The sequence below is a fragment of the Ixodes scapularis genome, unplaced genomic scaffold (assembly GCF_016920785.2).
Source record: "Ixodes scapularis isolate PalLabHiFi unplaced genomic scaffold, ASM1692078v2 PGA_scaffold12__126_contigs__length_90152505, whole genome shotgun sequence".
NCBI lineage: Eukaryota > Metazoa > Arthropoda > Arachnida > Ixodida > Ixodidae > Ixodes > Ixodes scapularis.
Genome location: NW_024609838.1, coordinates 8,135,355 through 8,158,493, shown reverse-complemented (window position 1 = coordinate 8,158,493; position 23,139 = coordinate 8,135,355). Strand labels below are relative to the sequence as shown.

The window sequence follows — 23,139 nt, the reverse complement described above, 5'->3', positions numbered from 1 at the left end:
TCGCACAGGATGGAGCGCTATAGGACACCGCTCCACGTCAGCACCGAACGGCCACGTCTCGCGGAGACTAGCAGAGGCGCTTATGTGGTCACGTCTTGTGGGCGCTACGGCGCCCCCTGGACAAGAGAAACAGGCCTATAGGTATTAGGGCATGAGTGTGGCGAACTTTGAAGGCCTAGATGGAAGCCGCTAGAGTCACTAAATAAGCTACGCTTGAGAGTGACGATACTTCAGCCACCTTGCGCTTAAAATCATGGTTGCCAGTTATATGAAGCTTTATCCTTAATCGCAGGAAATGCTTTTCCGTCCTCCAGAAACGTTAGAAGAGTTCGCGACACAGCAAAAGGGTATCACCTGAGCTTCCTACCACCGTGTCTAAAGCTGAGGAAGTCGTATTATTTAATTGTGACGATCGACAGTTGCGTCTGCTCTGCACTAAGGATTAAGATGGCGGCGCCCACTAGCAGATTGGGGAACGGAGGACCAATACTGTAAGCGTAACTCATTTCGTAGCTGTATACACCCCCCTACGAAAAACTTGCATCCGCCTTGTTTACCACGTCCTTCCTTGTTCCTCTTGATGTCCAAGATCGTGGCTAGCCACGATATTGGGGGTGGTCCAGCAGCGGAAGGGGATATGACAAACGCTAAGACCAAAGAAACGCGAGCGACAAAAGTCACAGACTTAATATGATAATATATAAGCAAATTGGTCCCGCGCATCTCGGTCGCTTCGAAACGGCGGGGCGTAGACGAGGGCATCGGAGGCCCCATGGACACCCGTCGCCATTTCGGGACCACTTTTGGTACACGGGCGGTCTTGGACGATAGACCCGACGAAGACGCGTTCTATAGGCACCGCAATTTAGGCAACACTAGCGATAACGTTAACTTCCCAGGGATCTGGAATCATTCGGGCTGGAATCAGTCAGTGGTGCACTGTTTTCCGAGTGTTCGGTATATATTTTGGCGTTAGAGTGCGCCAAATGAAATACCACAATAGTGCACAATAAATACCGATAGCTGTCATCCTATCAGTCGAAAAAAAAAAAAAAAACTGGTCATGAAAACACTTTTAGGGGGTTCTGCTTGTTGATATTTCTCTCCCCCTGAAGTTATTCTAAGTACCCCCTAAAAATGTTAAGTACGCCCTAAAAGGCGAAACCGTTTTTTACGAGCTGAAAGAGTCCATGGGGTGTAAAAGAACCTTTCAACAATCGATGTTTTTTGTTTGTTTTTAGAGCGTAGAGCAACACCTAATTTTACGCCTAATCGTCTATACATGATAAACGTGGAAAACCCAACAAGCGGTCACAATCAACGTCAGCGCATGATTAGGCATGCTTTTCCGGATCCGGGAAGGGCGGTTTTAGATGTCACAAATTAGTGGATCAATTCTTCAATGCAAGTGAGAAAGTGAATGCAAAAGTGACGGGCACTCTATGATGCTCACATAGGATGAAGGAATAGATAGCAAGCATCGAATAGCCGAAGGTCGGATTGTCGAAGGCGAACGACATGGCGTAGATGCCCGGCAGTGCTGCGAATCCGTGCAATAGGTTCAGCAGTATGATGCTCCCTGCAAGGACAAACCAAAAAGTATTGGTCAGGCTAACAAACCTAAGTCCGTCAAAGCTTTTTTTTTTTTTTTTTTTTTTTTTTTTTTTTTTGTATTTAGGCTTGCGGAGGTAGTTGCAATAGATTCATTCCAAATCGCCTAAAAAGCCGATCACAGTGAACCTTTAAATTCCGCCCAGTATAGACTATTAGCACGGTGCCCGGTACTCGCTTCCGACTGATGTGTTTACCGCGTCCGAAAAAGTAGTCCAGCGATTTCGGTTTCATGACGTCATAGAAGCGTCATGTCCTAGGCCGCGACCCTGACGGTGTTACAGCAGAGGTGGCGCATGTGACAGACGCCCGTTCTTGAGGGTCCACGGAAGTTTTCGCAGTCACTATAGTCAGATGCAACCTGAGAACAATCTTTTAGCTCCACCCACAAGCGCAATGCGCCCATCTGAAGTGCCTCCGCCGTCGAGAAAGTAGTTCGCTAGCAACGTTGCTTTTTCTTCCTTCAGGAAACATGTTTTAAACTACTACAATATTTATTTAATTCATTCAGGACATTTAAATAAGTTAGAATACGTTTTTATCAACGAAATAGCTGTTTAGTAAAGAAAGAAAGTAATGTCCAATGTACCGTTTTCCCAATTCATTTTCTGTCCAAGATACTGTCTAACATACCGTCTTCTCACCTCTCAGCAGTGCTAAGCCTCGCGCCCGCTTCGAAATTTTCGTTGGCGATAGCGTCGCTGGATTCTCACGTTGTCGCGCAAAAACTGCTGCAAACGCAAGCCGATACCATTAAGATTTTGTGGCGTAACCTCGGGCACGTAAAACACGGTGCTAAAAAGCAGAATAATTGTCACGAGAAACTAGCGTCGCGTTGCTAAGGCCAGCAGCCATGTTGAGCTTTTTTTTTTTTTCAAAAGGATCGCGATTGGTGCACGGAATCGTGACGTCATGAAAACGATTGGCTGGCGTTTCTCGGCGTAGGATTACATTTTCCTCTTTGAGGCATTTCCGGTTTTTTCTTAGCTTGCAACCGACTATAGTTGAGGCGCTTCGATGATGGCGACACTCGCATCCGATCGTGGTTTTTAGCGGGACGTCTCACATCAACCGCCTGGATCGTGACATCCGACATCATGGCACTCTTGCTTCTGTGACGTCATATGTTGCCACTTCGGGATACCCTTTCGGTGGATTGGCGGGACAAGACGCTAAGCATGCACTCAGTTGGAGACGCGCCTCGGCAGACACCGTAGTCGGAGGAACTTACGAAGGTCTGTGTCCGTGAAACTTTCGGCCTGCAAAAGAATGGGCGGGAGCACGAAGAGCGCCGTGCCCATGTAGAATAAGAAGTCCCAGAAGAAGTGGACGGACCAGTAGAGGAGCGTGCTGACGCCACCCATGAGGTGCAGGTGCTTCACCTGAGTAAGTGCAAAATCTCTTAAAGCTCTATTAAGATGTACACCGCGTTAAAAATTCGTAATGTAAATCAGAACTTGTAAACAGAGAATCCAAAGAACATCGTCGCTTCGCTAGTGGACTGTTCAGAGCGCGACCGGTAATGGCATGCTTTCTCTTGTTAAGTGATAGCACGTTATGAGGAGGGACATCCAAACCGTCGGACCCCTGGCGGCGAAGTTGAAAACATGATTATCGTAGCCGCTAGGGCTCAATCAGTAAGCACCGATTTAAAGAGAGTTGCAGCCGAATCTGAGCCGAGGAAGATAAAAAAAAAGATGCCGTACCCACGCATTGTTTTGGGTCCCCAGCTCTGTGGAAAAGAAGGCTGGACGAAACGTCTCCTTCACCAATGCTTTTTTACACATTTTAGTCCACTTATTTGCATTAGGCATTATGCCTGCAGCATCCAAAACGTTTCCCAGTTGTGGAGACAGCCCAAAAGAAGGAGCACTGCGCTGCTCCGATAGAGAGGGCTGCCGCCAGCCAACGCGCCGATATACCGGATTCGCCCAGATATTGTCTGCTGTCTAAAAGGCACGATAATTGAAAACAGAAAATTCCAAGCCTGCGCGCGTCCGAACGTTCCTTCCGCACAAAGGCTGTCGTTGCCAGGGAACTGCATGTTGGTTAAGTAATATCCTAGTCATACAGGGACCCCTAACCACAGTTAAGTGTGATTAAGGTCATGGATGAATGGATGGATAGATGCTGATAGCCGTACACTTTATAATGGTCGGTAACTTGCACCACCTAGCTTAGAATTTAACTGATTAAATTAAATTTCACTGCGGTTGAGGTTACCAATCGGGCATCTTAAGCCGCAGTTACGCTTAAGTATTTCTAGCAGTCAAGTTCGGTCACAGGGCGCAGCCATCTTGCTCAGTGGGATGCCCTTGGGCGCGGCCATAATCCGATTACGACGCCTTAAAGGCCGCCGTACAACCTCGGTTTTCTGCAGGGAAGATACTCCTGTTAGCGCTCCCCCCTCCTAAGCTGCGAGGGAAGCCAAGTTGGGACAAGCTTAAAAGTGGAGAGGATATAGGAAAGTAGGGGAGGGCAAAAGTGGAAAGCGCGAAGTGTACGGCGGCCTTTAACAAGGCTTCGTAATCATATTATGACGCGTCCAACCGCACCCCAACTAGCAAGATGGCGGCGCCCTGGAGTCGGACTTGCAATCGTGTGTACCCTAGTTACAGGAGCAGCATAATGGAAATTAAGTCTGACCTCAGTCACACTTAGCTGCGGTTAGTGGCTGCCCATATGGTATACGATGTATTCCGCAGTACAGTATTTGCCCCTTAGTTAGATCTGCTTGCCAATACAACACGGGTTTTTGTCCTCGTCCTGCGGTGACCGGTGGCGCAGCGTAATGTCGTTACATGCCAGGTGTAGAGCCTCCGAACTTGCCTGCACCACACGCTCGGTGATGGGGAAGATGACGAAGTTGCTGCACATGAGGCTGGACACCATGGGGAAGAGGATGGAGCGCAGAATCTTGGGCATCACCTCGCGGTACGTGTTCTGGTTCTGCTCGGCCTCGTCCTCCTCGATCATGGCCACGGGATTCGCCCTGACGCTGAACGTCATGCGCGACCTCGGGTTCCCAGTCAAGTTGCGCAGCCGCGCCGTGTTGTACGCCACGAGCACCAAGAGGCCGGCGTGGGGGTTCTGTCCATTGTACCACAGGAGCGTTCTGCGCATGTGTCATCACTGATGGTAACCGCACTCTCGGATTTCTGCGCCGTAACCTCAGGCAAGCAACATCCCCGTAAAACAACTAGCTTATACTACCTTGGTCAGAACTAAACTAGCATTCGCTTCTTCCATATGGTCACCCTGGCAGGCATACCTAACAAACAACCTGGAATCCGTTCAAAGCAGAGCCCTCCGTTTTATTTATTCCGACTTTTCCCCTTACGCAAGCATATCAGGATTGCTCCAATCAGTTAACCTTCACATTCTTTCTCACCACCGCAGGGTGTTTCGTCTTTGTCTTCTTCATGGGATCTTTTATTACAACAGTCGTCTCAAACAAAGTTTGTTATCCCCTCCTTACCGCATTTTCCCTCGTCTCGACCATCCTTGTAAACTCCGTCCGATTTCATTGTCAACCGTCACTCACCAAATGTCTACTTTTTTACCATTGGCCATTGACGACTGGAACTCACTGCCTGACGTAATTGCTTCCTTATATGGCACTAAGAAATTTTCTGCAGCCATTAGCTTATTTTTTCTAACCCATAACTGGATTACAACAAGTTTCTGTAGGCAAATAGTTGTTATTTTTTTAAGTGTTCTTTCCCTTATATAATGCCCCCCTGGGCCTTCAAGAAATAATAAATGATGATGATGATGATGATGCGCGGTTACTATACTATGAGCCAGGCCTGTCTTGCTTCGTCTTCGCGTCCTCCTTGTTTACGGCACTCGTCGGGAGCCTAATACCACGTTCTTTCTAACCGGCATATGAATGTAACTTGCGGCTTACAGCTTTGACTGTAATCCAAGCAACAAAACAAAAAAAATACAAAAAAAGATATGGTTCTGCGCGTTTCAGGAGGTAGGCGAGACGAACGCACCCGGTTTGCTTGGTGAACTGGAAGCCAGCGTGCTCGTCGAAAACGTACTCGCGCAGCGTGTTCCGACCCATGTCCAGCAGGTACTGCATGACGTCCACGCCCGAAGGCAAATTCACCGCTTCAAAGTGTTGCTGACTCAGAACTTCCTCTAGGTACTTCTTGATGAACTCGGACTGCGTGTCGTACTGGATGAAACCCTGTCGGCAAGAAGATAAAAGTTGTTGTCAGAGGAACATCCCACCAATTGTCTTACCGCGTTTCCCGGCGCCATCAAGCTTGCGAGTTTCTAGGTATCATCGGCCACTTCGCTCAAAAGAGCTCAACCAGATGGCGGACAGAAGTAGCATAATTACCCTCAAACAACAACAGTTTGCAAGCCCATCAACCGAGCACAACTCAAGGCGTGTAGCCAATGACGTAAAGCAAATAATAGGCAGAGTAAAAGAAATCGCGAGCCATTCCGCTCTGTGAAAATGCATGACCAGCGAAGCCGATTAGCACAGGACACAGACGTGACACAGAATTTTGAAGAAAGTTACGAACTATCGCCGCTCCGAGGAGCCGGACGAAACTAGAGACGCGTGACGGGAGCGCCACCCCGGAAGTACGGAAGGAAACTATAGGCACGCAAGCGCTTGGAACAACTACAAAAAGAGGGCGCGCGAGTTTTTGTTGATGCACGTGAAAAATTCATGGAACCCTAGCCGTAAACAGTTTCGCTGTAAAAGTAACCGCATATATTAGTAATACGAAATCAAAACCCCGTGATAGACTGCTGCGCTTCAAATATTGTTTGGCTCTGTAATAGAGTGAACTGTAATGAAGTGGATCGAGGGACCGCTTTTGAGGACGCGATCGACCCACCAGTCAAAGACGCGTTCCAGGAACCATATTGCCGACTGCATGTACGCGGATCCCCCATCGCCCAGCAGGGCAGTGCAGTCCTTACATGGCCAGAGCCGAGGACTTTGTGGAATCGGTAGTCCAGCTCGTTGTCCCTGCCGCCCCTGGCGTAGCCGCTCCCTCGGAGGGTGGCGTTCTCGAGGAAGAAGAGCAGAAAGAGCAGGAGCGGCGGTAGGATCCAGCTGAACAGCGGCATCCTCCACTGGCGTCGGGTGCAGATGGCCCGCTTGGAGAGCAGCGCGAAAATCTTCTTCACCAGGCTCGGCTTGGAGCGCTTGGTGCTCACAATCACCTTGATCACCGACTCTGTTTCGGAAAAGCGTGGATGCATTAAACCGCTGCATGAGCGCGACGCCACACCACGATCACAGCTAGGGAAACATTGGGAACACGAATGAATTGATCGAGATCTAACAATAGAGACTTTCAGCAAACCGTTACCGTGTTCCGCGTACCGCACTACTGGAGCATTTGAAGCATGCTTTTAAGCGCGCGCCCCGAGGTCACGCTATCACTTCCGGTTGCGAGCTTAAAAGCATGCTTCAAAGGCTCCAGTAGTACGGTACGCGGAACAGAACACGCTAACGGTTCGCTAGAAGTCCCTTATTTAGTTATCTATTTATTTATTTATTTATTTATTAAACCTCAAAATCCCCAAATAAGGGGTATTACATAAGCGTAGTATGAAACATAAAAAAATTTCTTCGATGAATGCCTTAAAATGGGTGGGGTTGGAGTGGAGCACGGCGTCGGTGGGCAGATCGTTCCAATCCTTTGCTGTCTGGCAGAAAAAAGAAAAAAAGATGCGCAGTGCAGCGGGCATGGGGAAATAGACAGCTTCCTGACGACTGATGCGGCATGAAACGCGGTGAGCTGGTGCGATAACAGAGCTGCCAAGTGAAGAGTGATAAAACTTGTGAAAAAGGCAGAGCCTGGAAATTTTGAGCAGTGATTCGAGGTTAAGAAGATGAGGTTGAGATTTAAGTGCGGTGACACTCTATGATAAGAGACTAAGAGTAGTCTGAGCAGATGAATCTTGCTGCGCGAATTTGCACGGTTTCAAGCGTTTTAGTGAGTTTAGATTGATGTGGGTTCCAAACAGCAGATGCATTATCTATCTTGGGTCGGACTAGTGAGGGGAAAGATGGTAGCTTTACCGATGGAGGCGCTAAGCGTAGGTTGCGACGTAGAAAGCCAAGGATGCGATTTGCGTCATTAGCTATGTTCGTTATGTGAGATAACAGAGTAAAGTGTTTTGAAAAGGTAATGCCTAGGTATTTATATAAATGTACAGGAAGTATGAGTGAACCATGAATGACGTAGTAAAGAGATGCGTAAAATTGCCTACGATGAAAAGAACCAAGGGATGTTTTAGAGCGCAGCTCTTAGGGGCCCGTTTCCGACTTGAGCGGCGTCGCCGTCGGCGTCGGCGTCGCCGTCGGCGTAACCAAGGTCCCCCCAAGGTCACGTGACCCCCAGGGCACGTGACCTCCCAAGGTCACGTGACCCCCGAAGTCATGTGACCCCTCCCAAGGTCACCGCAGGGTCACGTGACCTCCCAGGTCACGTGACCCCAAGACGTGACTCCCCCGGTCACGTGACCTCCCAGGTCACGTGACCCCCAAGTCACTCCCCGGTCACGTGACCTCCCAGGTCACGTGACCCCCAGGTCACGTGACCCCCAAGTCACGTGACTCCCCGGTCACGTGACCTCCCAAGGTCACGTGATCCTTCCAAGGTCACGTGACCCCCAGGGTGTCGTGACTCCCCGAGGTCACGTGACCCCCCGAGATCACGTGGCCCCCAGGTCACGTGGCCCCCTCCCCGAGGTCACGTGACCCCCTCCCCCCCCCCCGAGGTCACGTTACCCCCCTCCCCCCGAGGTCAGGTGACCCCCCTGAGCATACTAAAATATGAGGGGAGGAGGAGGAGGAGGAGGAGTCTACCCTCCCCTCAGTACCCTTCCCCCCTCCTCCTCAAGAGCTGCGCTCCAATTCGGCGTTACAGGGAGTTGTAAACGGCTTTCACTTTTTTTTTTAGCGTTCAAAGACATAAGTCATCTAGCACACCTAATCTCGATATGCGTGAACGTCAGTGCTGTTATTTATAGGACGATAATCAACGCAATCGTCTGGGAATACGCGTATGTTAGATGAGATATTAGCTGGTAGGTCAGCCTGAATGACCTTCTGTTTGGAGTGATGCCACCCTTTGTAGTACCCGATGCCGACAGCACGCGCTCACGGGGAAAATACAAAGAAATTGACAAAAACAAAATGTCGTTATAGCCCAGTCAGCGCCACAGACGCGTGCAGGGACACGCTCTTTCACGCGCTTCTGAACAAAAAATAAATAAATGTAAAACTGGGAACAAAATGGCCAGATGTCTCCACCCTAAGCAAAGCCCACATGAAGGCACCCTAGGTCATTTACGTAAATTAAGAAAAGTAGGGGACCGAGAACGGTGCCCTGGGGCACTCCAGAAGGAACCAGGGATCGGGTGAATAGTGGTTATTAGCATGAGCGAATTTATGTCTGTTGACAAGAATTTACGAATCCAGTTACAGACTTGAGGGTCGAGGTTTAAACGCGAAAGTTTTAACAAGAGACGTTGGTGTGGAACGTTATCGAAAGCTTTTTCGAAATCTAGAAAGAAGGCATACACAGGTATCTTATGATCAGCACTCGAACTTAGAGTTAGTAAAAAGAGCAAGCTGGGTTTCGCAAGAAAATCCTTCAAGGAAACTATGTTGTCTCGGATGGAAAAAAAAAAAAAATTAACGCGTCCTAAGAAATTTATAACATGCGAGTAAACTATATGCTCCATTAATTTTGATGAAACACTGGTGATTGGAATGGGACGATAACTGCTGCTTGAGGTTAATTGACCTTTTTTTTTTTTTTTGGTATGGAAACGATCTTGCCTACCTTCCAGTCCAGTGGTACCACTCCAGAGGAGAGAGATTGCTGAAAATGTGTGACAAAAGGACGCTTGTGGCACCTTTTGTGTCTTTTAGTATCTTTGAATTGATGCCGTCAACACCTGCGGATGGTGTTAGTTTCAAAGCTTCGAATGCTTTTAAGACTCCAATAGAATTGAAGATTATGTTGGGCATAGCCGGGTGATCAGAATAAGGAAATTCAGGGAGATCATCTGCTGGTTCTTGCGTAAAAACATAACAGAAGGAGGTGTTCAATGTTTGGGGAATGTCATGTTTGGGAATGAGCGAGTTGTTCTGATCACATAATGATATGGGCTTTGATTGACCGGGGTTGATCATTTTCCAAATTGCTTGGGATTGCAATGCAACATCGCGGGCAAAGTAGAAGAAAAGAACGTGCGTTTGGCTTGAGCTACAAGAGAGACGAAAATTTTTTCGGTATATAGCATTGTATTTATCGCATGCCCACTTGCTGTTCGACAGTTTAGCTGGTCTAAACTGTCGCCTATTTTTGTTGCTGTTACGTTTCAGCGCGTTATTAAACCACGGAGTTGATGTTTGTTCAATAACAGTGATAGTGGGAATATACGTTGTGGTTAGATGTTCTATTTTTTTTTTAAATAACCAGTTTTTTTCAGCAAAACGTTTTACAAAGTCAATAAAAAAGTGGAAGCCGCTTACAACTCCCTGTAACGCCGAATTGGAGCGCAGCTCTTGAGGAGGAGGGAAGGGCGCTGGGGGGGGGGGGGGTTAGACTAACCAGGGGGGGTCACGTGACCTTGGGGGGTCACGTGACCCCCAATGCCGATGACGTCATCACTGACGTCACTGATGACGTCATTAGTGACGTCACTGATGACTTCACCAGTGATGATGACGATGACGATGCGAATGTCGGTGACGTCATCAGTGACGTCGCTGACGACGTCATCAGTGATGATGACGATGCCGATGCGGATGCCGGTGACGACATCAGTGACGTCACTGATGACGTCATCAGTGATGATGACGATGACGATGCGGATGTCGGTAACGTCACCGGCATCCACATCGTCATCGTCATCATCACTGATGACGTCACCGGCATCCACATCGTCATCGTCATCATCACTGATGACGTCACCGGCATCCGCATCGTCATCGTCATCATCACTGATGACGTCACCGGCATCCACATCGTCATCGTCATCATCACTGATGACGTCACCGGCATCCACATCGTCATCGTCATCATCTGATGACGATGACGATGTGGATGCCGGTGACGTCATCAGTGTCGATGACGTCATCGGGGGGTCACGCGACATCGGCGGGGGTCACGTGACCTCGGGGGGTCACGTGACCTCGAGGAGGGGGTCACGTGACCTCAGGGGAGTCACGTGACCTCGAGGAGGGGGTCACGTGACCTCAGGGGAGTCACGTGACTTCGGGGGGTCACGTGACCTCGGGGGGTCACGTGCCTCCCCACGAAGTCACGTGACCCCGGTGGGGGGCTCGCGCGGTGCATTATGGGATATTTCCCATGATGCACCGCGCGGTTACGCCGACGCCGACGGCGACGGCGACGGCGACGGCGACGCCGACGCCGCTCAAGCCGGAAACGGGCCCCTAAGAGCTGCGCTCTAAAAACCAGCTTCAGAAAGTGTCTAGTTCTTCGTTCATGCTTTTGTAGTCACCTTTATAATACAGTGTTAAAGTTTTCTTCACTTTTTTGGGGTGCGAAAGTTGACACTAAAATGTGGCGTGTATCGCTAAGTGATCACTGAAACTGGGTAAATATGCAATTGACGACACGTTTTCTGAGTTCGAAGCAAGTACAAGGTCAAGGATGTTAGAAGAATGATCAGTTTGCCTGGTTGGGGAAGAAACAAGTTGCGATGAATCAAATGTGAGGCACGTGTTAATGAAGTCGCTTTCGGTGCTGTGTTAGGATGTAGTAAGGGCGAGGCCGGCCTCGGTTATTGCAGGAAAGTTAAAGTCACCGAGCATAAGAATAGGAGCGTGCTGATATGACGTAGTTATTCATCGAAGGGCTTCATGAAATTCAGCAATCATAAAAGAATCCGCATCTGGTGCGCGGTAACAAGCACCACTTTATAACCTAAAGCGTAGTACAAAAAAATGCAAAAAAAAAAAAAAGGTTTGCTGTGAGCGAAGCAACAATCGTGATAATAAGGCCACGCCCTGCGCTATTTGAACTCTTAGTGACTTTAGAGTACTGGCATTGTTATATCCTCTAAAAAAAAAACATTCCGAGGACATTTAAGCATTTCTTATGAGTTGTGAATGCAAAAGCATGAATGTCGAATTGAACGTGCTCCTTCGAGCTTCGCGGTGCGGCTATTGAGGCACGGCCATCTTCGCCGGCGCCGAGAGAAATACACTAAACTTAATGGAAAAACTTCTCCCCTAAATTTAGCGGAAAAAATTTCCTCCTAAATTTAGCGGGAATATTTTCCCGTTAAATTTAGCGGGAAAATTCCCCCTCTGAATTTAACGACCCGTTAAATTTGGCGAAAACTTTCACCACTAAATTTAGCAGGAAAATTAACGTCAGGTGACCTCAACCACAATTCAGTTTTCCCGCTAAATTTTGAGGGTAAATTTTCGCTAAATTTCCCCTCTAAATATAGCGGGAAAATGTTGGTAAATTTTTCTCTACATTTAGAGGGAATATTTTCCCACTAAAATTAGCGGGAGCATTTTTGGCTTAATTTGGCGGGAAATTTCGCGAAAATTTCCCACTAAATGGGAGAACAGCAGGAGAGGGGAGGGTAAGGAAGGGGAGCAGGGGCATAGCGATCCCGCCGTACCTTCCCCTCCTTCTCCTCCTCAAGAGCTGCGCTCTAATCCGGCATAACATCGAATTGTAAACGTCTTTCATTTTTTTTTTGTTTCATAGTTCAAGACGTGGGCCAAGGTCATATTTTCTGCAAATAGAGATTATCATCAACTTCAGATAGCCCGATCGTCCCTGTTTTCTCGCCGTTAGACGCGATAAAGGCGGGCGCGAGGGAACCCGATTGCCGCCCGCGCTCCTCGCTTCACACCGTTGACGTCAGGTTTGGATGGCTGAGAAAACAGGGAAACAACTGGGAGAAGGAAGTTTCGGTTTCGGTAGAAAACAAAATATCATTTCCTTTTAATTAACTAGAGCAGTGGTTCTCAAATGGTGGTCAGCGGACCTTTCGGTATCCGCGAAGACGTCCCAAGGGTCCGCGAAGCCCTGCCTCATCCGTCCAGCCCGGTATTAAATGTTGTATTTATTTTAGATTGAGATGAAACTTTCCAATTTTTGGGTGAGTTGTCTCGTGTGTATGTCAACGAGAGAAGTCTACTTCACAGTAGCCCTTAGTTATATTCATTTCTTAAATCATTATCATAATTACCCTATCCCTTTCCCTTCCCCTCAAAAGATTAGGGACCTCCAACATCGCCGATCTACAAAAGGTCCGCGAAACATCAATGGTTGGGAACTACTCTACTAGAGTGAATCTTGGGGAACGATATAGCATTTTAGAATCAGAAAGTCATCCGCATTCAGATGACATATTTGGATTAGATAGCTAAAAAAATCGGCGGAGTTCCTGTTCTATCGGTCTGTGCATTTCCCAAGACAACAACGGCGAGTCATACGTCTGGCTTCGATCATTTCCTGGTTGTCATCGGCGTCCGGCTGCGCGTGGTGTCGGTGGATGTGGTGCTCTTCACCGACACGCATGAGCACGTCCTCAAGCGTCGTGACGGCTAGGCCCAGCGACTCAAAGCCCAGGTCCTCCTTGCGCTGCTCCAGTTCCTTGAACATGGTGATGGTGTGCTTGGTGGCCACGATCTGCCCCACCACGAATATGGCCTCGTTGTCTGAGTCGCTCTGCAGATGTGCCCGGGGAGCGTACTTGCGGAGCAGGAACTCGATGGCGAGCAGGTTGCATTTGGGTGTCTTGTTCACTTGGAGGTGGTAGCCCGTAGTGAAGCGGTGCTTGAGGAAGGTCGGCGAGCCTAAGCATCGGATGCGGCCGTTGGCCATGATGGCGATGCGGTCGCCCAGGACGTCGGCCTCGTCAAGGTGCTGGGTAGTGAGCAAGATGGCTGAGTTGCGCCGGACCTTGAGCAGGAGCTCCCACATTTCGCGACGGCCGTCCGGGTCCATGTTGGCAGTCGGCTCATCTAGCACCACGATCTGCGTGAGACCAGACGGAGACTCGTAACTTAACAAGTTGCGTTTGGGGAATCAGTACTATATGTTATATTTTCTTTTGGGCGCCACCATTATGAAGCAAGGTACAAAGCAGGCACAATAAACTCCTTACAAAAGTTCGCGCAACTATAGTGTGTAGCTGCTGAGCCAATTATTTCAGTCCGTCCATGGCCCCCGAAATTCATGGAGTGGAACGTTATCCTCCGGCCGTTCCATTCGTCGGGAGAGACTGACATAGAAAAAAATAATGACTCGATGTTCTTTTTTGCGGCACGGCGGCACTGGTACAAAGCACAAATCACAAACATCGAGCTTGCTCGGCTAGCTGCCCGGATAAAAAGGCGCTTGTTTGACCGAACTATAGTCGTTGCTTCTCACCACAATACACATTACTGCCAGAGTCAGCGCACCAGCTGAGTGGCATTTGAATCGCGTGTATGTATATATATATACGTTCGCGCGACTCAACCTTTCCAGTGTAAACGAAAATATGAGTTCTATACCGCGTCCACACATCTAACACTTGGGATATTATTAATATTAATAATAAGGATAAGGTTTATTGGCTAAGGAGAGCAGCTGCCCGTACCCCTGATGCCTGTGGTGCCGCGTCTAGATGGTGATTAGGGGACGGCATTTCATATACAACATGAGGACGACGTGTTCTTTTGATCGTTCTGAAAACCGCGGACCAAGTTTTCAATGTTCGGGGACGGTTAAGGCGAGTCAACCCGCGACCCCAGGTGGCCTTGAGGGCTGTTCAATCAAGGTTTCAAATGTTAACACCCCGGCGGTCTGGTCGACCTGGTGGTGCGGTCGCTCAATTCAGTGAAGACAGCGGGCTGCAGGGGGTGGCCTAGTCAAAGTAGACGGCCACAACACCCAAGGCATTCATGAGGGCATAAAAGGTAGCGCCGGGGTCACCAGGTATATCTTCCTGTCATCCTCGTCATCGTCGTCCCGGATGCTGGTATCAGCATCTTGAATTGCTCCGTATCTTGTCCTTACGAAGCTTTGAAGAAGTTGTGCTATACGCTCCTTCTGTTGGGCAAACGAGCGTTTGGAAAGGTCGAAGGCGAGCTGTGAGTGCCAAGAATCTAGAAGGCCATATCCGCCATGGCCACGAGGGCTCCGTATACGTTTGTCAGGGACTCTGATCCAATCGCACGCTTCGTGCCTATGGATAGATGGATGCTAATGGCTGTACCCTGTGTAACGGGTGGTAGGTTGCGCCACCTAGCCTAGAAATTAAGAACCAAAATAATATTTTTTTCGCCAATTTGCTTACCATCTGCGACACCAGAATGACCTTTTGGGGATCGGGCAAACAACTAAAAACATCGCCCCCGCATCTTCCCCCTGACAATGAAGGACGCCAATTTTCCTTTGTCAAACCTAGTGGGCGATGCCCTGGCATCGGGCCTCCTGGCAGACGGTGTGGAGACTTTGAGCCGGAGCAAAAAGGGATCGAGGGAGTCCCAATTTTCCTATGTCCCTGTTCCCAGCTGTGTCAGTTAGTTGTACGTCATTCAATACTCCCTAGAAAATTTCCCAACAAATGGTGACCACCAATGTTGCCTGATGAGGTATTGAAAAGTGTCTATCGGGAATCCTTACGATTCGCTAATGCGACTTGCTGAGCTTTAGACACGCTAAAAAGCTCAGTCTATATCGTTTTGGTACAAGAGCAGGTTCTGCTTTCGTAGTCCGGCACAATTTGTAGCTACCATTTCACGCGAATAACCTACTAAAATTACGTTTTATATTATTCGATTCTTTACGGGATACTTAACAACGATAGTGACAGCACCCATTGAAACAAACTATGGAGCATGAAATACGCTAGCGTTTGGGCCAGGCTTTGAAGGGAAAATACACGGCCTCGTCATCACCTTGGGGTTCCCGATGACCGCCAGCGCAGTGCAGAGGCGTCGCTGCAGCCCCGAAGTCAGGGACACGGCGAGCTGGTCGCTCACGGACGTCAAGCCCACGTCCCCGAGAAGGGTCACCACCTCCAGGCGTACGCGGTCGCGTGGAATGCCTCTCACCTGTACGATTAAATAGGACAGTTCCCAGGAAGCAACACATATATGTATAGGTCGCTGAAATAGAGGAACGGAATAGCGTTACACGGAACGCACTCAAAAAGTAATTAAGCACGTTACTAGTTACTGCGAGTCAAGGGGAACGCGTGCTACCTCTGCTCAAAAGTAAGGAGTTATTTTATCGTTACCCCGAATGTCTACCTTTTTATGAAGCAGTAGTTGCTTCCAATATCTATCGACGTTAATAATTCCTCGCTTTTTTAACGCGTTCATTCTGGGATGTCCGTGTCAATACTGACGTACCTTGTGAACACTTCTTCATGGTCGATCTATAGAGTCTTCTCGTCGTAGAAAGTACCGACACGAACTGGGGTGAGAACTATAGATGGGTACTCGCGTCGTAGACGTTCCCCTCCAGAAGTAACTAAATTCCATTACTCGTCACTTAATCAAAAGCTAACGTTTACTCGCTCCTTTTATTAACAAGTATCTAGGTCGTTACTTCCTTACCGAAAAAATCAACTAGAGGCGGTGACAGACTAAGAGTTCGGGGGAAGCTCCTCCTAACCTCTTCCGTCTTTAGTAGGGCGAACTCTGGAGAAAAGGTGACCTCCTCTCCAGCCTTCGCTCTGCTCAAGTGGAAAGAGGTGGGAGGAGTTTCCCTGAACTATTATCCTTTTAATGACTAAAGATGCAAGTAACGCGTTCTTGGTAACGTTCACACTACACAGCGCACAAGCACAGACGTACTTCAGAAGCTCACCCACACGAAGAGAGATTGCCCACAGCGCTGACTCTCAACTCTGGTTTGTATTGCCCTACCTCTTCATCTTCTCTTACTCTTATATATAAATACCTAATTCAAACTGCAGCTCATATCCCTTGGTAACTTTTGTATTTTGGAGGTGGCCGGTGTCGGTAGTAAGGTGATGGTCCGAGAGGTACTGTCGTGTACCGGCGCAGGGCTTCTTGGACGGCTTTGAACGTCGGTGTTGGCGACGCTTTGACTCGCCGGCGTCGGGATAAAGCAGCTGCTATACTGCTGCAGCAGCCGTGGTCACGGTCGGGTTTGAGGCGAATTTTAGAGAAGACCCTGTAACGGCGAGGGTGAGGAGGTACACCGGTGGCTTTCGACTGATTTAATCAAAATCCCGGGGTCAACGTTCCAAAGCGATCCTAGCACTGCGAGTGGGGCACGCGCCTCTCTCTCACAATTCGTGCCTGTACGACCTCAAAACTCAGAATACTGCAGTAGCTTCTTCGTAAATAAATGGTTTAGGAAAAATTCCCTAGCAATGAGCTGAAGTTTGAATTAGTTCTTTATATATAAGAGTAAAAGAAGATGAAGATCGAGGAAGCGTAATACAAACCAGAGTTGAAAATTATCGCTGTGTTGGTGTTCTTTCTTTGTGTGAGTGAACTTTTGAAGGGTATATGTTCTTTTGCGCTGTGAAGTGCAATCATGAACCACCAACTTGCCCAAGGTGAAGTATAGACCGATTGGTAACGCATTACGTGCAAGTGTGGAATCACAGATGGGTTTGGTGAACGTCCAGAGGGCATTCATAGAATTCTAGGATTCCTAAAATGCTAGAACGTTCATGGAAGTGCTGCGGTCGTTTTACGAACGTTCACAGGACACTTATGATCCGTTATAGTCACCCTAAGGACCACTTCTGAACAATACGTGCTGCCAGAACTGCTTCAAGCATTGGCTTTCTCTGATCAAGCCATCCCGTCCAGCACTACTGCTTTGTTATCTAGGAGGTGTTACACGGCGCCGCCTCCTCTTTGGCTCAGCACCAGCTGTGCACGTGACTTTGCCGAAAATGGAAGGGCGAGAGTTTAAGAAAACCCGGCGGTGTCTGTCAGTTTGTCAACGCCGGGGACAGCGGTAGAAGTTGACGCGTGCTGACGTCTGCGTTTTGGATCAATGGAAGCGTCGCACGGTGACAACTGACAAACGAAAGACACCGCCGGGACTTCGCCAAAACGAGTGTTCTAACGGTAACGCATTCAAAACGAAAGTACTTTCATGCGCGGCCGATTTCCATATTAAAAGAAGTGATCAAAGTTCCCGACACTTATCGTCGGCGCGGAACGACAGATGGCGCTGCCGAACATTGCTGAAAATAATCGAACGACGGACGGCGCCTGCCAGCCATTCCAGACACACGGGAACCCACCGTCCCTTGTCCGACCATATCCAACAAGGTTCAGTAGCGCCATCTGTCGTTTCGGGCCGACGATAAATGTCAAAAATTTCAATCTTTTTTTTTTTTTTTTTTTTTTAATTCGCGCACGTATGTAATTTCAGTTTTTTAGGATGCTTAGAGATCGTAGATTGAGCTGTGTCTATAGAACGTGGATCTGAGAAAGGACTTTAGTGCCCCTGTTAAGGTTCGAAAATGCGGCTTCCTGTGCTTTTAGGTACGGTGTCAAAAAGTTTAGACGATATCGCTTTTCTCTTAGCGGACTGTTTTTATATGTAAGGAGGAAGGAATACCGTTTCCTGCGATTCCACACAAAGCTTCAGATTACAAGCAATAATGATTTCAAGCAACAAAATGACCAAGGGTCCTTACTCCGAAGCGTAGCAGATTTAGTGACTCTAGAGGAGACTTTAGGCAAGAAGCTGGCAACTATTTGCGGAAAAACGCCTACAGATAGAATAAATCAGAGTCGAGCGCCACCGTCTCCTCGATGCTTCTTTGCTACCAGAGGTTCGTACAATTGCGAAGAAAAGCAGGTGCTCTTCGACCGTCAAGTCTTCGAAGAGGATGTTGTGTTGCGCGCAGTAGCCGATGCTCTCGCGGGCGTCCCTGGTGCTCTTTCGGATGTCGTAGCCTCCCAGTAACACCGTACCAGAGCTGGAATCGATAAAACCTGCGTACACAAAAACGCCCCGTTAGTAATACATAGGGACTACTAGGAACACGGCAGAATAACACTCGTTCGGTTCGGAATAAGTAGGTTCTAGTACGGCGCTTACCGGTGTCTCTTCGGTTTACGGAGGCGAGTTTTACAAAAATACCACGCAGTAGAAAAATACATGACAGGTAAGGATTCGTCACGTGGCAAGAGCGACCAGGTCGGCGACTAGTCAGAGAGAACGTAGACGGCTAAGTGGTACAACGGTCATTTTTATATAAATAATATTTCAATATAGTATTGCTTTCTTCTAAAGTAACCATATACGTTAATTTATTAAAATTTAAACTAATAAAATTACCAGTAGTTTTGCGTTTTGGCACAGAATACCCTCATTTTTGTTATTTTTAGAAACTTTTCTTATCGTACATAAAGAAGAAGTAGAAATGAAAAATCAAGTGAGCAATCACTCACATACAGTTTGCTGCACGTTTCAAACAGTGTGATCAAGTAAGTTGGTTTCGGACTATAACTCCGGTAAAAGGTCCAGCGAAATCTGGTCACTGGAAGTGGCGGCCGGTAATATTTCCACCCAAAAACTGGTAAACTACGCTGGTTTCTGGTGAAAATGAGTGGAAATTAGCCCATTTCCACCGAATGTCACTGAAAGTTTTTGCCGGATTTTTCAATAGGGAATGGTTACTTGGTAATGGCTCTTTGGGGCCACTAGACATGCATGGAAAGTTCTCGCTCACCGGTGACGATGTTGAGGAGTGTGCTTTTCCCGGCGCCATTGTGGCCCAAGAGCACTGTGATCTGACTCTCCAGGATGCGTAGGTCGGCGCTACAGACCGCCCTCACCGTATCGTAGTTCTGCAGGTGAAAACGCGAGAATATACCGAGCGATTTTTTTTACTAAATCCCCTGATCGCCTATTCATCTGTCCCTCCGTGCATTTTCCCGCAATGTTTCCTCCAATTGATATCACGTGACCTGACGGCACGTGACGTCAGGCCACATGTCACTCTGACGTCACAGTACCAAATCCAACGTTATTAGATTAGCTCAGTTAAAGAACTGCCCCTAGACACTTCTTCCACGAGCAGTACGCCCGTTTCCCTCCACGGCCCGCCTCCCGTCGTTTGACGCGAAACCGTTTTCGGTATGGCTGCTATGGTAACTGCAGTGTATAACTATGGAATCAATATGGTTTCGTAGTACAGAATTTAAACGGTGTTTCACCATACCGTATGGAAGGGTGGTTCCCGTTTCGACCCGTTCCCATTTCGACCTTCCCGTTTGCCCCTTCTCGTTTCATCTTTTTTTCTATTTCGCCCTTCAAACGGGAATGGGTTGCTTCGGGCTGCACCCTTATGAAACACACACCTCTGAAACGAAAATCTAGATGGCGCTTCAATTGTCAACGGGAGGAAGAAAGAAGAAGAGGGTAAGGGGGTGGGAGAGCACGTTTCGCGGGATTTCCACAGCTGAACTAATCTAGCAACACTGGCCATGTCGCGGTGCCAGGTGAAACTATAATGTCACGTCACTTCAGTTTCTCCGCTAAATTGAGCGGCGGAAATAATGAAGAATATGTATTTAAATACTTTATTCTGTGCATTATAGAACTTTGAAGATAAAGCCAGGGTCATACTGCTTCAGCATCGTACCGAAGACAGCCTGCAAAACAGATTCGGATGCAAGTCGCCACGAGATCCGTGCTTCAAATTCCAACCAAGGACATCGCAGTGGGTGATGTTTGCCAGACTGTCTTGTGTATGCTGTGTAAGCAGTGTAACCCCGGCTTTGAGGTCGCTGGTAATTTGTTTCCTTGCAAGAATCAGGGACCCACCTTGCAGGCCTGCACAATTTCAATGGCGACCACCTGGTCATTGGGTTCAGCCTCGAAGTTATCTTTCTCTTGGGCCGTTTTTTCCGGAGCCGTCACGAACTCAATCCGCGGGACCCAGTAGCTCGCCTAAAGTGCAAACATAACTTAATATTAGTGCCAAACCCGTGACGACCGGGAGATTTAATCCCTCCTAAAGTGAATCGTCTAAATCAAGTCATTGCCCGAAACATTAAACTTCGTAAAAAGAGTAGGCTGACGCCATACACTGCCAGAATATACGGGTATTTTCATCTTATATCATGTATTTGACCCTTAAATAGCCATTGGCCCTTAAATGGCCTTAAATGGTAAAAGATTGAACTATAAATGGGACAATAAAAATTAACACTAGCACTTTTCTCACCTAAACAAACATGATGTTACATGGCGTAAAGATCGGCAATGACTGATCGGAAACTATCAACTTCTGGGACGCGAACAATGTGCTCAGTTAGATTATTCCAATCAGAGATAGCAAATTGTAATGGTAAGAACTTGAATTGGTTAGTTCTAGGTGTAACTAGTTGAATATTTAGTGGATAATTTGTGCGATAGAAAGCCGACAGACAGTGTGGATCTTTTTTTGAAGGAAAGTGGTAATACATTTTGCGTGGGTATGATATGTTTCTTGGTGTTTTAAAAGCGGGAGGCTTAGTTCAGATTTCAATGCAGTTATACTGGTAGTAAACGTGTAATTACGAGGGACGAAACGAGTGGCCCGGTTTTGAATGGCTTCCAGCTCTTCTTCTAGGTATAACTGATGGGGGTTCCAGACAAGTGAGGCGTAGTCGAGCTGGGGACGGACGAAAGTATTATATGCGATAAGTTTAGTTCGGGACGCAGCCTGATCAATATGACATTTTCAAAATCCTAAACTTCGGTTAGCTTTTGCGGAGGTGTGACTGATACGAGGTTCCCACGATAAGTTAATAGGAAAATAAATGCAGAGATATTTTTATGAGTCTACAGCTTCACTTGGTACGCTAGGAAGAGAATAATAAAACTGGGTAGTACTCTCCTTGGTGGTGAAGTTAAGAAAATTAGTTTTTGTTAACGTTCATTTACGTTTGTCAATCTCGACACCATGATTCAACATGAAGCAGATCAGCTTGAAAAAGGGTACAGGCGGACAAATTTGTTATGTTCTATAAATCACTGAATCCCACAGTCATCTCCGTATAACCTAAGGTTTTGGAGGTTGTTTATGTATATTAAATATAGCAGAGAGCCCAGCACAGTTCCCTCCGGCACTGCTAATTTAACACACTTTTTTGTAAAGAGCAAATAGTATCTATTGTAATATTATAAATTCGATCTGAGAGGAAATTAGTTATCCAGTTTATAATCGATGCTTCTCTTTGGATGGAGTTAAATCCTTGATTCAAACGACTATGCGGGTCTTTGTCGAAAGTTGTTTTAATATTGTTAAAGGTAACGCGAGTCGCGTTTTCAAGAAGTTGCTTTTGGTGGATATCTGTAGACAAATTTAAACAACTGAGATTCACAGGAGAGGGACCGCCGGAAACCGTGCTGGTTAGTGAAAAGTAAATTGTTGAGACAAAAATAATGCACTAGAATCGATAACATGTTCCATCATTTTGCATGACACGAACGCAGAGGACACTAGATTGTAATTAGAAGGATCATCCTTTAAACAATCTTTAGAAACCGGAACAACCATAGCCGTTTTCTAATTAGCCGGTATTAGAACATAATTGGGAGATTTTTAGAAGATGTGAGACAGTACACTGTATATTTCACTAGTAATTCTTAGCTGTTCAGATTATATTAAATAAGGATCAGAGCCGAATTTGATGGTAAGTCTGATATTAATTTCGAAATAATGTTGGTCATGTTTGCAAGAGTGATTTCTTGCAAACTTGCGTAACGCTCCAAAATATCATTTAGTCAGCGTAAACTATCTGTCCAGCATTTGGAAATTGCCCAAATTTATAGTAAAACCGATAAATGAATTACTGTATTTGGGCTCCCGATAATAATTCCCAAGTTCGAAACTCTCGCGAGTGTTCCGGAGTTACGGGACTCGAGAATTCCCCGAAAAAGAACACCCTGAGCACGGGAGCGCGCGCCCTCGTGACCTTGGTGAGGATGCGTTTACTGAAAGACAAGCAGAGCCTACCGTAAATGGAAAATAGAAAAGCTTGGCGATTCCAGGTCCGATCGGAAGGACGTTGTCCAGGTACCAGACAAGCAGGGCAATGAAGCAGTCGAACACGAGGCCCACGACCACAATTTCGGCCACCGTGACGTTGTCCGGCGTCGCCGAGTGGTCGAAGAAGTTGCTCCAGGTGGCACCTGTGTCCACTGCACAATATGGGAAAAGAGAAAATCAGAATGGGCCCCCGGCCGAGCGTCAAAGGTCACCGAAAGCCGAAGATCAGAATTGAAAATCAGAATGCCCCCTCCCTCCCCCCCCACTCAACTCGGTCATCTGCGTCGCCGTCTGCCGTTGACCCTGACAAGTTTTGGGGGCCTATTTTTAGCGGAAAGGGAGCTACGCCTCGTTATTTTACAAAGTAAAGTCCACTTGTGAAATACGGTTTCGACGAAAAGTTGAGATTTCTATATGCAGGCGTCGATTTTTACGGCCTATTTTAGATGGAGCCTCGGCATTTCAAACACCCTATATAGCAAACTAAGATTTTCTTGTTGGCGC

At 47.5% G+C, this 23,139-nt stretch overlaps 1 protein-coding gene across 1 annotated transcript in view; it reads right to left on the bottom strand.

Annotated features, from left to right (window-relative positions):
• Positions 1–1,391: 1,391 nt before the first annotated feature.
• Positions 1,392–23,139, bottom strand: part of LOC121048139 (retinal-specific phospholipid-transporting ATPase ABCA4-like) — a 31,240-nt gene continuing 9,492 nt past the window's right edge. Inside the window, exons 5-14 of the mRNA XM_040504145.2 lie at positions 22,603–22,787; positions 20,424–20,549; positions 19,327–19,444; positions 18,432–18,586; positions 13,094–13,637; positions 6,562–6,821; positions 5,613–5,809; positions 4,441–4,726; positions 2,843–2,993; positions 1,392–1,579 (exon numbers count right to left, since the gene is read on the bottom strand). Of these exons, the coding sequence (XP_040360079.2) occupies positions 1,392–1,579; positions 2,843–2,993; positions 4,441–4,726; positions 5,613–5,809; positions 6,562–6,821; positions 13,094–13,637; positions 18,432–18,586; positions 19,327–19,444; positions 20,424–20,549; positions 22,603–22,787 (2,210 nt within the window). The remainder of the gene's footprint in view (positions 1,580–2,842; positions 2,994–4,440; positions 4,727–5,612; positions 5,810–6,561; positions 6,822–13,093; positions 13,638–18,431; positions 18,587–19,326; positions 19,445–20,423; positions 20,550–22,602; positions 22,788–23,139) is intronic.